The 15,060-nt window shown below is 43.0% G+C and overlaps 1 protein-coding gene across 2 annotated transcripts in view; it reads right to left on the bottom strand.

Moving 5' to 3' along the window:
• Positions 1-298: 298 nt before the first annotated feature.
• The window catches only part of ABCC12 (ATP binding cassette subfamily C member 12), a 98,699-nt gene continuing 83,937 nt past the window's right edge, over positions 299-15,060 (bottom strand). The window contains exons 23-30 of one of the 2 annotated variants that reach the window (XM_058280053.2): positions 13,051-13,237; positions 7,622-7,711; positions 5,771-5,960; positions 5,189-5,348; positions 3,948-4,026; positions 2,828-2,941; positions 1,183-1,347; positions 299-1,071 (exon numbers count right to left, since the gene is read on the bottom strand). In XM_058280053.2, the coding sequence (XP_058136036.1) occupies positions 979-1,071; positions 1,183-1,347; positions 2,828-2,941; positions 3,948-4,026; positions 5,189-5,348; positions 5,771-5,960; positions 7,622-7,711; positions 13,051-13,237 (1,078 nt within the window). In that variant the 3' untranslated portion in view covers positions 299-978. Of the gene's footprint in view, positions 1,072-1,182; positions 1,348-2,827; positions 2,942-3,947; positions 4,027-5,188; positions 5,349-5,770; positions 5,961-7,621; positions 7,712-13,050; positions 13,238-15,060 lie in introns of those variants that run through there. The other variant, XR_011646311.1, reaches the window with a different exon arrangement.

The following is a 15,060-nucleotide window of genomic DNA, read 5'->3' as shown; positions in this document are numbered from 1 at the left end:
AAAAGAAAAATAAATAAATAAATAAATAAATAAAAACAAAAAAGAAATAAAGTGGGTTTTTTAAGTGTCACAGGGAAAAAAGTTACTAGTAATTAGCCGCCTTCATCCTGGGCTACTTGGAATACATCTTTACTTCATCTGTCATCATGAACCTTGAGGCTGAAAAGAAAGCCCTTTATTTGGTAAATGCTATGGGGTTGTTACTGAGTCAAGAGAGAAAGCCATGAGGGCCTGTGAAAGGAAATAGTACAGAAATTGGAATACCTTCAGTAAAATAATTGCAGGCAACATTTCAGGGTAGTTTAATCTCCTACTGCCTTTTAATGACAAATAAAGAAGATATAAAAATGACATTTATAGAGAAACTCCAGCATTTTGTTTTCCTGGTTATTTTAATAGATCAAATGGAACATACTATATGATTTTTTTATATTATTGTGTTTTTTTTGCCAAACACTGTAATCAATCTTTCAGGTTACAGATCTCTGTAGTTACTGCTATCACACAGTCAAGATAAAAGTGAATAGGAGTTAAATAGGAAGGAAACCCTGTGCTTTTCCCCTCTGATAAGAAGTCAAAGACCTCTTTACAAATTCAATATTTAGGCATTTTCCCATTCTGTTTTCAACTAAAATTTGCAAAGTTTCCATTCCCAGGCACTGAGATGGTATTGGTGGGGACACTGAAGGACCCTTGGGTTTTAGGAGGTGAGACACAGTTTCTTAATCCACTAGCTTCAGGTGCCTCTGTTTACCACCCAGAACCAACCCCAAGCCCTCCAAGAAGTGAGGTGGCCTGAGCTGGGCAAAGCAGGGAAAACGATCTCTGCCCCAGCTCAGCCTGGACCCCATGGGGTGGGAACGACAATGGACCTTAGCTGCCTGCTGAGACGAGAGACCCCCCAACCCCCTCAGATTCATCCTGCTCATCTCACTCTGTCTCCTCTCAAATCAAGCAATGTGGCCCCAATCAAGGGCTTTACAATCGCAGTTTGTTTTCTGCTGCCAGCAGCATCGCAAATGCAGAATCTGGCTTCTCAGCCAGGACCTCAGGCTTGTCAAACTCAACCACCTGAAAGTCAAAGAAAAAGAATTGAAGTTGTCAGAAAAATATCCACCAACTATAAGCCCAAACTATAAGGTGAACATTTTGGGGAGGTGAAGCCTGCAAGAGCTTCTTCACCTTCCCGTTTTCCATGACCAGGACGATGTCACAATTGAGAACCGTGTTTAAGCGGTGGGCAATGGTTAACACCGTGCAGCCCTTGAAGGCATCTTTGATAGTGCTCTGGACTAGGGTGTCTGTCTTTGAGTCCATGGAGGCTGTGGCTTCATCAAGGAGAATGATCTGTTGAGGAAAGAACATTGTAAAAAGTCATACTAAGTCAAAGCAGCATTTAGAGGGAAATATATATCCTTAGCTGCATTTATTTTTAAAGAAGAGTGCCTGAAAAGTATTGTGCTAAGCAGGGATCTCAAGAAGTTAGAGAAAGAACAAGAAAATAAAAGTTACATCATACCACCGTGTCACTCAAAGAACTTGCTGGGGAAAGAAGATTGTGTATTATGTACTCCTCTTTTTAAAGGGTTTATTCTAACCCTACAAAGTGACAGGAAGAAAATACCCCCACAAGTTTCATCCATTGCATTAACACAAGAGATATAAAAACAGGATTTGTATTAGTTTCCTATTGCTGCTATAACAAATTACCACAAACTTAGTGGCTTGAAACCACACAAATTTATTATCTTACAGCTCTGGAGGTCAGGAATCAAGGTATTGGCAGAGCTGCATTCCTTCTGGAGGTTCTGGAAGCTCTAGGCAAGAATCCGTTTCTTTGCCTTTTCCAGTTTCTAGAGGCTACTCACATTCTTCAGCTCATGGTCCCTTCCTTGCATCACTCTGACCTCTGCTTCTATCCTCGTCACATCTCCTTTCCTCTCCCTTTTATAAGGATCCCTGTGATGACAGAGGCCCACCCAGATAATCCAAGATAATCTCCCATCTCAAGATCCTTAACTCAATCACCTCTGCAAAGTCCCTTTTGTCACATAACATAACATATCCATAGTGCATATCTTTGGGTTCCTGTTATTTTACCTACCACAGTGCTGGTTTGCAAGTCTGAGGACCTGAGCTCAGCCCCTAACTCAGCTTGATGTTGGCTAAACTTCCCTGAGGATCCATTTACCCAACTGTAAATACACCTGTTATGAGCATGAAGTGCAAAAATACTGTTAAACCACTCAGCAGTGCTTCATGCTTCATGCCACTGTAGGTTCTAAATACATGCTGGTTCCTTTTCCTCTGCCCTTAGCGCAACCACTGAATACACACCTGCCATGAGGGTTCAGGGAATCAGATTTCTAAAGCAACAGCAGTCCCTTCATGGGAATCAGCACACATGGATGTCTAAGGCACAAAGTCACTACGAATAATAAGTATAAATTCTACAACTCTTATGTCTTGGTGTTCTTACTTTCTTGGTGTCCTGGGTACTGTTTATCAGGTTCAGAATTGTTCAGGGACAAAGAAAACAAAGTCAAGAGATTTTTCAAACAAACCATTTAAGAGAACAGAGAGAATACCTCAGCAAGGCCTCCCAGGAGGAGGCCCAGGGGAGGACAGTCCTATTGCTGGAAATGGCTGTTATTTTTCAATTTTCACCCCTCACAACTTTGTCTTAAGAACAAGTGATTGGTTTTTAAATGGCCAAATTGCTCTCTCTTTGCTGAAAGACAAACGCATGGCTCTACCTCCTCGATTGAGCGGCACTGCAGGAAATACCCAAAATTTGACCAATCCATTTTGTGGGCTGTTTCCTTACTTTTGAATTACGGAGAAGTGCTCGGGCCATACAAAGCAGCTGACGTTCCCCTACTGAGAAGTTTTCTCCATTTTCTGTGACTTCTGCCTGTAATTTTTCCGGGAGTTTCATTATCTATAAAACACAGAAAACACCACATTTATTCTGACGATCTATAAAATTGTCCTGCGTCTTCTGTATTGATTGCCCCCTTCTCTTGCATTCATCAGTTTGCATTATTTTGATGTGGAAAAGAAAATGCAAAATAATTATTTCCATATTGCAAACAGTCACCAGGGAAGGACTAGGGAGTAGGCAGTCGTTACTCATTGAAAACGACAGCAGGAGTCACAGAATCCTGTAGTCACATTGCTAAAGAGTACAATGGATGCAGGTAAGGTTCCAGAGAACACACACACAAGTACAAATGTCTGTCCAAGGACAAAACAGACATGGGATGGGAGAGATTTCTGGTGATCAAGGAAGAGTAAGATAGGTCTAACTTGTTCCAGGCTGACAAGTCAAAGTGGCTTTGGGAGCCACTTGCTGTGGTACCAAAACCTAAGAAAATGCTCCCTCTGGACAGCAGAGGTGTCCACTTTCATCTGCAGACCACAATGGAGCTGCAGGTCTTACAGGACAGAGTCCCACTTCACAAATGACTTGAAATGAAGTCTGCTCAGACCAGACATTTTTGCCATTCCTGGGGCATTTCTGTGGCAAACCAAGCCAATGGCAGAGCAGCAGGATCCTCCTCCTGCTCTAGAGAGAAGCCATGGGTTGGAGTCTCTATTCTACCCCTCACTAGCCTGGACATGCCACTTCCTTGCTCTGACCTTTAATTTCTGCAGTTCCAAAATGAGAAAAATAATACCAGTCTTAAGGGATTGTTAATAAGGTTCGAGTAAGATAATGTGTGTAGAACTCTTAGCTGGATCCTCACAGAGGCCTAATAAATGCCATTTATTGTTGCTCATGAGAATAAAGAGGAAAGTGAGAGTCAGAGTCTACTGGCTTATGTGGTCCCCACAAGCAAATCTGGTCGAGTGCTGGGCCAAGTACTCTTCCAATGAAACCCTGAACCAGGTATTTGGCATGGGAGCTGGGAAACTGATTCACCCAGACAGCCCCTGAAACATACTGTGTCTCTCATGAATGTTCTCTCCAGAACGTGCCAGAGCATCTCGTCAGTTTGCCTCTCAAAGGGATCCAAGTTGTACCTGCAGTGAGGGAAAGAAGAGGGAGCTGGACTTCTGAGGATGGGAGGATAGACAAGAACATTTTCTGTAGCACATGGTAAAGCAAGGAGGTGGCATATTAAGACCCCACAGCTCCAAGAGCAGTGCCCAGTCCAGGACAATGGCCCACTAAATACCAACCTCAGACCAGGATACCAAAGACCCACAATGCTGTCACCAAGCAGAGACCAATAGGCAGACAGGGAAGTAACACCAAGTGAGGCACTCAGGAAAACACATCTGGGCCTCACACAGCCATGTGCAGCAGACTTGACCGTACCTTCTACAAATCCATCTCCTTTTGCTCTTGGCAGAGAGAGAGAGGGAGAGAAAGCAATTCAACTGGCCATTCCATTCACTTTGCCTCCAGAGTGAGCCTTTGAGTGCAAGAGATTCTTCTGTAGCTCCCAGACCTGGCAGAAGGTGAGCCTCTCACAGGCTGGATATGGTGCTAGTGTTTCAATATGTGGAATGTGTCTTTCAAATAAAGACCTTTAAATACAATCCCCCTACATTGCCTGTTGCTTAATGGGAGAAATGTCCCTCTCATTAAAGGAATGGCCTCTGCACTGGACTCGTTTAGACTCTCTCAGCTGACCTCCAGGATGCTATCTTCTTATGGGATTTTCAAGTTTAATTTAACTCTGTGGTGTTCCCCATGAGCCCCACAGAAGTTGCATCTCTACTATTCTGGTAGTTTTTCACAGCTTCTGCTCACTCCTCAGAGGGAATGAATTTATGTGCTTCCCAAAGGAAGGCTCCATAAAGAGAGTGACCATTGATTTCATTGTGCAAACTATTGAGAGTGGCCATTACTAAACCTGATGTGATGGTTGGACCCAGACCCAGGCCAGGGCTGTCCTGGGCAAGCTGGAACATCTGGCATCCTACATATAAGCATATTGCTTATCATCTATTAATAATGTAATTTATAAAATACTGGTAATGTTCAGGACCCAAGACCCTGGTTCCTCCCCAGGCTTCCCTCGGAAAGATTTCCAGCAGGGCTCATGAGCATCTGGGGCTGTTGTTTCTCTCAGATAGAGCACTCCAGGCCAGCCATGCTGGGGGACTTCACAAAGCACCTGGTCCATCTGATGTCACTATTCAAAAATAGAAATGTGCAATGATCAAAAACAGCTACCTTACTGTACCTACAAACAGGACAGGGTCCTGGGGGATGACAGTCAGCTTGGTTCTGAGATCTTCCAAGTCAATGGTGCAAATATCCACCTCATCTATGAAAATCGTCCCGCTGGCAGGCTCCACCAGGCGAAACAAGGCCATTCCTAATGATGACTTTCCTGGGAACAACAAAAGCAAAAACAACAAATCAAACATTGGTTTGTATTTCCATCGTATCCAAGAGTTTAATTAAGGGAATTTTTAATGCAGTGAGAATGACTGTGCGAATGGCTGTGGAGACAGAAATTCCCCACAGTTCACCTGCCCACCACTGCACAGCCCGTTAGTGCAGGGCACTCTCTGGGCCTCACTGAGCAGGAATGATTCCCATTTAATTAATTTAAAAACCAATGTGTGTTTGCTTCCAACTCCACACACCCATTCAACCTCAAATCCTAATTTACAGCCAAGAGATTTGAGGGGAAGAAAACATCCAAACCACCACACATGTACACCAGTCTCTGGTGTGGCTTAACTCATGCATCCAGTAGAAATTCAAAGAAAACAACCAGAAAGAAACAAAATCAGAGGGTATCCTCACCAGAACCGGTTCTGCCGACGATCCCAACGGTCTGCCCACTTTGGATGCTCAAGTTCAGGCCATCAAGAACAAGGGGAGTGTTGTCTCTGTATCTCATCCGATAGTCTTTGAATGTTATCTCCCCACGGCTGGGCCAGTCCTTGGGGCAGGTACCCTCTTTGAGGGGGTGAGTGCATTCTGGAACACAGGTCTGAGAGCAGAATAATCAACAACGGGTGAATAGCCATGGACTTCTCCATTTATTTAATGCATTCATTCATGCCATTCTAGGTACTGGTGTAAATGGCAGTGAACTAAGCCAATAAGGACCCCTCACTCAAGGAACTCACCTTCCAGTAGAGAAGTCAGATAATAAGAAAAATTTTGAAAATGAAGGCTATAAGACAGGGCGTTATAATAGAGCATGACTTGGAGGGGGCAGAAGCAAAGGTAACTTGAGGGTCAAGGAAGGCTACTACAAGGAGGTGATATTTAAGCTGAGACCTGAAATGCTGGAAGAGGCCAGTGACAAGATTTGAGGCTAAAGTCTTCCAGGCAGAGGGGACAGCTAGTGCAAAGGCCTGAAGCCAGAACAAGCATAGGCAATTTAAGAACTAGAAAGAAAAGTAGCATGGCTGGAGCTTAGAGAATAAAGGGGCAGATAAGTTAGAGGAAAAAGCTGGGAAAGGTCACACCATGACTCGGGCCCTGGGCAAGTGCCAGCAGAGTGAACCTGAAGCTGTGTGACAAACCCAGATGGAGCCTGAGAGATGCAATATCTGTAAGAGTCATCTCCTCAAGGTGCCAGAAGCAGGAAGATGACAAGAATGCAGGATGTCAAGTTCAGGGGTCTTCAGAGTTACATAGAAAAGGCATTCCTATTTCCTAAGCATCCAAGAAATGCAAAATCTAATCAAGGAGTGTAGCAGCTTGGCTGGGTTACAAGACCAAACCCTTCCAAAGTCATGACGTCCTTGTTAGCAAAAGGAAACGGTCCAAATCTTTGGTCGATAAGCAACCTCAATTAGCTGAGAAAATAATTGCATCCCTAGAGAGTCAGCATTTTTAACCCCTAGAAGACTTAGAATTACAAATAAAATATTGAAGATAAGTAAAACTGTAACAGTAATATTTTAACTCAAGGGATCTGTATATTTTATGAGTTTATATTGAGTAAATATTATGAGTATTTTAAGTACTCATAATATTAATAGAATTTAGGATTATCCTTTAAATTTAAAATGTACAATTGAATCATTGATTTAAACATAATTTTAAGTTAAAATCTTACTGTTATACACAGTGTGGGAACAGTTATGAGAAGTTACAGCTCACCATATTTACAAGTTTAATTTATTATATTTACACAACTTCAAGAAGGCTTTTTTGCTAAATCAGATAATCGGGGTACTTAAAAAAAATTGAGTGCATTAAAATTTAAAATGTTTAAAACTGTTCAAGTTGTAAATGAAACAAAACATTATTCAAAGACTCTTAAAAATAATTGCTAAAATTGGCCAGAGTTCATATCAAAGAATAGCAGGATTTGTAAGCTGAACCTGATTCTTTTTAAAAGTTAGACTTTTTTATAAATTACAACTTTAATAAATCAAACATTAATTTTTAGAAACCAAAGTAAGCCACTGAATTGTCTTTTCTATGTACAGAAACCTCCCTTGGAGAATTTTTTTTAAACTCAAAAATTCATGTTGAGGATCAAAAACTTTATACTGCATTCCTTTTAAGAAGAGGAATCACATGACCAGATTTCTTTTTCTAAAAAGAAATCTTTCACATCTAAAAAAAGTAAATATTTGCATAAATTCTGTAAGAGTTAACTTGCCCCTCCTTCTTCACACTCTAATTTCTTACCAAAATGTACTCCCTTAGCAGCTCCACGGAGGTGAATTTGGCCTGGGTCTCAGTCCCTGTTCGCACACACACTTGGAGCAGTCCACTCAGCTGTTTTAAAGGAATAAACAGCCACAGTTAGAGGCTTTCCTCATTTGGGTTTCCCTGTCTCCTCTTTCAGGGGCAGCCCTTGTGAATTGTCCCTGCCCTGTCTCACCCAATCCATGCAAAATGAGCTACCTGCACTTCTAGCCAAGTGCCCAAAAGTAAAGGTACCCTTGTTGGAGTGTTTTGCCTTTTAAACACTTCCTTTGTATTTAGAAACAAACGATAATTACATTTTTCACTGGCACTCCAGATGGTAAGAATCCCCACCTGCCTTCTCCCCAACAAAACCATTCCTTCTCTCACCTCTACATTTGAGGGGTAGGGAAGTGGGAATTCTCCTGGGAGCCATTCAACTACTACCCAGCATGCTACTGCACCTCTGCACCTTCCCTACTCTATGCACCTCGGCCAAGGAACAGCTGAGAATTCAAGCACCATAGACCATTAGATCTGGAGGAGACCAGAGAACCATCAAGCCCATCTGCTCTCTTCAGACATGAGAAAACCAAGGCTCAGACCAAGGGACATGCTTGCTAAGGTTCCAGCCACCTTAGGCTGGGATCCCCAGACGCCAGCCGGGGATCTGAGTGCAAGTAGTTTTTTTAAGATGATGAACCATGCATGTACCAGCAAGGGATGAAGGAATAGGAGACAGCAAACATGGGGTGCCTTTATGAGCAGGTTACGGCCATGAATCACTGAGGCTCAGTCCCACTGGGGACCTCTGAAGACTGCATGGGGCACACCTAAGTTGTCCCACATGAGGGTGGATACATTGGGGTATATATGCACTAACTCCCTTCAGCAATTGCTGAGGCCTCTCTTGGGAGTGAGGACTGCCTCACAACTCCAGCCTGCCCTGGGCTAGGAAAGAACACCCTGCCCTGGCAGGAGGGAGCCAATTGGCCCCTTAGACTGGTGAGTGATGAGGGCAAACAGGCAGGGCATCAACAGCACCTGTCACAGTCACAAAAACGGCTAGAGGCAGGACCAGGTCTTCTTTCCTTAGGTAACTACATGTATTGAGCCATTACTCTGGGCCAGACACTGTTTGAGGGACTTGCTTCCCAGGGATGAGCATGTCAGACAAGACCCTTGCTCTCATAATGTATACATGCTAATGGGGTGGACAAATAAGGCAATTCCAGAAAATGAGAAGAAAGTAGATAGTGCAGAATGGTGGAAGAGATTGCCTGGGTGTGAACAGTTCCCCTAGTTAGGGTAGTTGGGGAAGACTATGAGAAGATGACAACTGAGCTGAAGCATCCATGATAAGACGGAATCCATCATGCAAAGTTCTGGATAGCAGAGAATGAGCTTAAAGAAAGGGAGCAGTGTGACCTAAGCAGAGGGAGCGAGGTGGAGTGTGGTATGGGCTCAGACCCTGGAGGACCTTGGAAAGAGCCCTCAGAGAACTTTCTTCAGCAGAGCTTCCTCGTTATTTCCCTGCTTAACATACTTCAGGGCTTCCCATTTTCCTTAGAGCTGTACTTCTCAACCAGGTGGTCATGTCCCCAGGGGATATTTGGCAGTATCTGGAGATGTTTTTTTTTTTTTTCATTAATGTGGTACATCCATTGCATTTCATGAGTACATTTTGGAGCACTGCTACACAGCATGGATTATAGTTCATGTAGAGGAGACACTTTTGATTGTCATGACTATCTAATCTACCATCTAGTCTATAGAGGTCAGGGTTGCTGCTAAGTATCCCACAAAGCAGAGGACAGTCACCCCGAAAAGATTATCTGGCCCAAATTTCAACAGTGATGGGATTGAAAAACCCTCTCTTAACATCTAAGCAATACACCTGCCCATGGCCTACAAAGTCCTACATATTCCATCCATGCCAACCCCTCAGACCTGATTCCTACCACTCAGATCAAGCCTCATGGACTTCAGAGTCCCTCGCACACACCAAGCTCATGCCCATCCCTGGTTTTTCTCTGGTTTCTCTGCCTGCAACACCCTTCCTTCAGGGGTACCTTGGTTCCTTCTCTTTCATTCAGGTCATAGCTTGGAAGTCACCTCCTGGCGGAGGCATCCTCTGACTGTCAAATTCACTCTTGCTTCCCCTCCCAGTAACATCACCCTGCTTTACATCTTCACAGCTCTTAACTACTTCCCAAACCCTCTCCATTACTTACTTATGTGCTTATTCTGTCTCCCCCACTAGAATATAAACTCCTTGAGGGCAGGGATCTTGTCCAGCTTGTTCAAACTGAATCCACAGCTACTAGCATAGAGCCTGGCTCACTTTAGGTGCTCAGAGGATATTTGGTGAGTGAATGAGTAGACCATGTCCTTGAGAATCATTTATGTCTGTCTGTCTGTCTTTTGGACATATACAGATCATGTTAAATACAAGGGTATCAGCAACCCGGGCCTGGGAAGCCTCTCACATGTGGAATTCCTGCACTAACACAGCACTGACCTCAGGAAGTGCTCATTGACTGGACACTCCTCTGTGATGCAATGTGATGTTACTTGCATTCTTTTTCTCCTCTGTGGGATTTCACACCAATTTCTCATCCATCTAGGGAGTCTCCTCTATTCTCAAGTGAAGTTCTGTCATTCCAATTCTGTGTTCTCCAACAGGGGTTAAAACTCAATAAAACCACAAAGCCAGCTGGAGAGGAAGTGTTCCCAAAGACATCAATATGTGCAAATTTTCTCTGACCCTATAGGAATGTTTAAAAATAATCTCACAGAAAGCTGAAGATACCTTCCAAATGTATGACCTTAGTTAGAAAAAGCTGTTTTACGTGAATCAATTGAGAGAAACAATTCAACATCCTCCTATTTATTTCACTAGGTAAAAATTAAAGAAAATATCCATCAATGGGGGAAACTGACCATCCAAAGAAAGTTCATTTTTCCCACTTTAGATAAAGTAATGAGAATATATTTTTGTTTCTACTTCTTCCTATCATACCATTAAGATTAGACCAGAGGAATTTTCAAAAAACTATAGACCTTTAACAGAAAGGGGGGAAAGGAGAGATATCATTGATTGAGAAACTTTGACACATTTCTGGTAGACAGAAAGGATGAAAGTCTTTTGATAGAATGGAAGCAGAGCGTGCACAGGAGCTTGACGAGCCTTCAGCCTAGCAGAATCCAGAGGTTTCAGGTGTGATAAGGACCTACAAAGATGCTGACATTGAGTCGGCCTCTAGACAATTACTCCTACTGGATCAATTTATTCCTCTCTCCTTTTTGTCCCATCCACAGATAGTTAGACACTTTATTCCCAGACTAAACACATGCATGCATAGTTTTCGCTTTTTAAAAAAATCAAATAACTACCTAATAGCAGCATTCCCAGAATAAATGCTAGTTCCCTAGAGAAAACTCCTTTAAAATCTAGCATTGGGATCAACTAAAGGAAAGTTCCCTGCCTACTTTCCTGAAGTGAAGATGGTCTTTGGGCCAGCCCCACTCACCCATTCATGCAAAGATAAAAAGCTTCCTATCAGGGGAGACCTAGCAAGACAAACAAACACAAAGGCAGGAGAAACCCTGGAAATCCAAACCAGTATCCCATTCTTAAATACAAATGGATCATGAGACATATGAACGAAACCAGTAGCATGAAAGTGAATGAACCAGATGAACGAATAGAAAAGCTAACCCTGAAAAACAAAAAATAAAAAATAAAAAAACAATAAACAATGAAAAACAGATGTATCAAGAAAGAGAAGAGTTTAAGGAAAGGAAACAAACAAAAACCTTTAATCAATATCCTCATAGAGATTCAATCATACCTTGCAATCATTTTAAAAATAACTCTTTTTTTAAAGAAAACTAAGAGAATAAGAAAGACCTTATAGAAACTAAATATATGAATATATGTTGTCAAAAAAAATTCTGAGAACAAAGATAGAAGAGATAAGAAAATGGAAACTTTAAGGTAAAAAAGAAACATGGAGGATTGGCACAAGAACTCCAATAGTCAGCCAATATGAGTCACAGAGAGAAAAACAGAGAAAAAAGAGATGAGGGAATCATCAAAATAAGGAGAAGTGGGAGAAATTTCTCTGAGCTAAAGAGAGATTTGATTTTAATCTGAAAGAACTCACAAGCATTTGGATAAAATAAATGAAAAAAGCCACACCCAGATGCATTATCCTGTAATTTCAGAACACCAAGGATAAGGAAAACATTAGAAAAGCTTCCAAAGACAGAAATGTGAGGCATATACCAAGGAACAAAATTCAGATGAGAGCATCACACCCAAATGGCCTGAGTTGGGTTCAATTCCTGACTTTCACCCATAGCAGATGTATGGTCTTTGTCAAGACTTTCTGTGCCTTGGTTTCCTCACCAGTAAAATGGGCATTATGGCATACCAATCTCATAGATTGTTGTAGGGATTAAATAGATTAAGTTAGTGAAGGACTTAGAGCAGTGTCTGAGGCATAACAAATGCTGTGGGTTAGCTTATTATTGCTATTATTCAAAATGAAACAAGCAACCAGCAAAAGGAAGTCAATAGGGAAGCAGCTGTGGCTCGATCAGTTGGGCTCCTGTCCACCATATTGGGGACCCTGGGATTGCATCCCCGGGTCTCCTTATAAAGGCAGGCTCACTTGCATGTTACGGAGAGCAGCCCTGCCCGCAAGCACCCCAGAGGACCAGCCGGCCTGCAAGCACCTCAGAAAGCCGACTCAGCAAGGTGACATAACCAAAAAGGGAGACAAGCAAAAGCACAGAAAAGCACGCAGCAAATTGACACAGAGAGCAGACAGCAAGCAAGCCGCAAGGGGGGAGGGGAAACAAAAAATAAAAAATTTTAAAAAAGGAAGTCAATAATTATTTGTCATGAATACTGCCTCTCTCACATTAGTTCCTCTCGCCCCATTGTGGGGCAGCTGTGTGACTTAGAGGTGAGCCATGTATGACTCCACCCGTTGACCTGCACCAATCAACCAAACCCCATCACACCACTAAGTAGTTTTGGGATGATTAATACAGTCCAGTAAGAGTGAAGTTCAGGATTTTTGTTCAGTCTAGGTTAAGAGATGTTTTCCTCCTGCTTTCACCCAGGAAGCTGTGGGTCACTACTGTACAATCATGAAGGAGGTCAGCCTAACAATGAAGCCATCACAGAAGGAGGACAAAGTCTAGAGCATCAACAAGAAATGGAGTTGGAGCCATAATCAAACTGCCTGAAGCCCACACAATCACCAGACCTTTAATGATGTGAGCCACTAAGTTCTCTTTATTGTTTAAACCCATCTGAGCTGGATTTCCTGTTATGCCTATCCAAAAGCATCCTTTCTAATATATTCTGTATGTCAGAGTCTCCAAGCCACACCCAACCTTGCACTGGGTGTTACCTGGATGATGTAAGACAGTGACAAGCCTTTAGATGAAGGACTGATTGAGGAGAAACTCAGGGTTATCAACGAGGCCACAATGAAGGTGACGACGTTCATGAGAATGTCCATTCTCAGAGCAAACCACCTGAGAGCACAGTTAAAGTAGAGGAGGTGGCTGGAGTTTTCATCATTTAGCACCTTAAACCTAAAATTAAGAAACCAGATAAAATAGGAGATCAGGTTGTGCTTCCATAGATTTAGTTAGGTCTATTGGAGAAATAAGGGGGAATTTTAATCAAGGGGGAAATGCACTATAGTAAACCTTTACAAAAATGAACATCTATCCCAGGCTCATTAAAATCTGCAACCATAGATATCTTTGACTTGTGCAGATTTTGAGAAATCTCAGGTGGCAGAAGAGCATGGTACTAAGTGGGCACTTTCTGTCCTTCCCAGAGCTGGCAACTGGAACCCACAGTTGAGAACACAAGGGGCTGAGAAGTCAGCCACTCCCAAAGGCTTTGTAGAGTTGACAGTTTGTCCCCTTGATCTATAAAAGAAGGGTGGAGGAGGTCGCCTTTAGGGAGAGTCAGTGTTTATGGTGGTAGAGATGCTTGACTGGTTCCCCTCCCCAAAAGAGAGGGAGAAGAGTTGAGGTAATCGCTTATCTAGCTGAGTGCCTTCAAAAAGAAGGTGCTGATATCTTGCCCATCAACCGCCCCCTCTCCCCACTGCATGTCCACTGAACCAAAACGCTTGTCAAGAGGAGAAAGAGCACAGATGGCAGCAAAAAGTTGGCACAGCCAGGGGAGAGGGGACCAGACCCACCCGCAGAGTTCCCAGTACCCCAGATGTGTGGAAGACAGATCCTGCAAATGCCTGCAGTCTAGAGTTGGGAAGGCAGAGGGAAGCTGACTATAGGAACTGCAGTCTTTGGGGGAGAGAAGCCCCCACATCAGAAGAACGCAGTGGGATGCTTCCAACTGAAGGTTGGCCAGAAGATCCAGTCGGCTCTCACCAATGTGAAGAGCCTAGCAGAGCTGCTTGGGATATGGTCCTGTTGGGGCCCCCACCCTGCCACACTACATCTGCACAGTGAGCTGGATTGGCCAGGATGAGCAATAGAAAAGAGAGAATGGCCTGGACCCAGGCAGTCACCTGAGGATGGGTCTCCCCTGCCCCTCCATCCTCCTGTACCAGTGTCAGAAAACCAGGCTAGAGAAAAGAGAGGGGGTCTTTACAGAAGAGACTAGATATTTCTCCTACCAAACCTGCCCCCTCCACTCCCTGACACATACACTCAGCCTAACCACTCCAAGCCTCTGGGGAAAATGAGAGAGTTTTGAGTTGAATGAAATTTGAAAGTTTAACGAGACTGCACTATTAATGAAAAAGAGAGATCAGATTAAGTTGCCACGACTTAGTGGGAAAGTGGCTTCATCAGAATAACTGGCAACAATTACTGGAAGAAAAAATGAAAACCTTTCTATGTTTAAACTACCAAAGGGTTAAGATTCCTCCATCAGCATAGTCGTGTATTCTGTTAGGCATTGCTAGGACTCTGTTCTAAAATTCCCCCAAAGAATTCTTTCTGGAATCTCCTTGGACCAGCCATCCTGGGCTCTGCAGCATCTCCCTCCTTCCTCTACATTCTAACTTATTTTCCCCCAAAGCTTAGTCAAAATATTCTTCCAAACACCATGATGTATCTATCATTTAGCTATAAAGCCTGCAAATTCAATTGACAGGTTAGTGACTTAGAAGTCATCTGCAGTCTTATCTGCGTGGTTGATTAGATTGTGCAGAAACAAAATCACTAGCTGGGATCAAATTGGAATTTGACCTCAATCCTTGTTTTGAATGCTGTAAAGTTTTGGTCTAGTGGCAAAAACAATAGTTGTCAGAAGCCCTAACTTTCTGGAAAGCCTCTGACAGGAAAGAAAGTATTAAAAGAAGGAACACCCCGCAATCACACAGAGCCCAGCTCTATAGGATATCCTTGGAAAAACCAGAGGAGAATCTGCAGAA

The sequence above is a fragment of the Dasypus novemcinctus genome, chromosome 18 (assembly GCF_030445035.2).
Source record: "Dasypus novemcinctus isolate mDasNov1 chromosome 18, mDasNov1.1.hap2, whole genome shotgun sequence".
Taxonomy (NCBI): Eukaryota; Metazoa; Chordata; class Mammalia; order Cingulata; family Dasypodidae; genus Dasypus; species Dasypus novemcinctus.
Note: the sequence above shows the minus strand (reverse complement) of the source record. Positions and strands in the feature narration are given on the sequence as shown.